General features: G+C 48.1%; 1 protein-coding gene across 1 annotated transcript; it reads right to left on the minus strand.

Moving 5' to 3' along the window:
- Positions 1–357: 357 nt before the first annotated feature.
- Pmar_PMAR016796 (hypothetical protein) lies at positions 358–618 on the minus strand (the record flags this gene model as incomplete). Its single annotated transcript, XM_002768849.1, has 1 exon — positions 358–618. The coding sequence occupies one exon, from the start codon at positions 616–618 to the stop codon at positions 358–360; it is 261 nt and encodes an 86-aa protein (XP_002768895.1).
- Between the last annotated feature and the right edge of the window lie 460 nt (positions 619–1,078).

The raw sequence follows: 1,078 nt of genomic DNA on the forward strand, positions 1-1,078 counted from the left end.
GTCACTTCACACCAACAGATTATCGAAGCTCCCAGCGTTTTATGATTATGACTCGCTGGAATACTTGAGCCCTTACAGAGGAAGGACAACAATGACTACTCGTTATTGGAAACGGCTACTAAGGCGATGCGTCGCCACCACGATTCGTAGTAATGGGCAACCAAGAGACAGAGAAAGAGAAGGAAGGAGATAATTTACTCTGGCCAGCATTGCTGCATTGACCAGACTATTGCGAGCTTCTCAGAGTTCGCGACAATACAGGATACAGTATCAGAAGAATAGGAGGAATGAGAGAGCCCAAGAAAGGATGCAACTAGGATGTGTACGTCGAGAGCTGTGTATAACGTAGCGTCATCCTCAGTGATCCGCCTCAGTAAGGACCCTCATTGAATCCACAGTAACAATATCATCGCTTGGCTGTCGGTCATACAGGGAACCGCTGCCGACTAGATCTTCAGCAGTAGCAATCAAATCGAGTAACTTCTTCTTGTCACCATCATAGTAGGCGACAGCAGCCTCCTCATAAAGCTCACTGAGAAGTGTCAAATTACGGGCCCGACGAATGTCAGCGGCGGATGCCTTCTCGAGACTCATATTCTGAATCAGATTGGCAGACATTTCGTTGAGATGCCGTCGTTGACCTTCCAACAAAGAAGGGTCTTGGTCTTCAAAGATCGGCAGGGGATCACAGTCTCCTCGAAGAGGGGTGAGGCCGAGGGCGTTTGCCGTTGTTGGCAGTTTACCGCAATGCATCGGCGCAAGGCGCGCACGAATAACCACAAAGGAATACAAACTACGAGATTGAGAACATGTTCACATTTCTCACATTTGTCACGATACTATTCGGAGTTGGACTGTCGAACGATTATCGATGTGTAAAAAATACCGCTTCTTTTCCTGATAGCTCCAACGATTTACCATATTATCGACCATACACCACGCTGCTTTTGGTAGAGGACTCTTCAAAGAGGAGACATCCTTTGTGGTCTATTAGTTGTCCCGGACTCCCTCGCCTCCTCTGACTGCCTATGGGGCCGGGTCGTGGTCAACTTAGCCTTGTAAGCTTCGATGCTTCTTC

The sequence above is a fragment of the Perkinsus marinus genome (genome assembly GCF_000006405.1).
Source record: "Perkinsus marinus ATCC 50983 genomic scaffold scf_1104296966998, whole genome shotgun sequence".
Classification (NCBI taxonomy): domain Eukaryota; phylum Perkinsozoa; order Perkinsida; family Perkinsidae; genus Perkinsus; species Perkinsus marinus.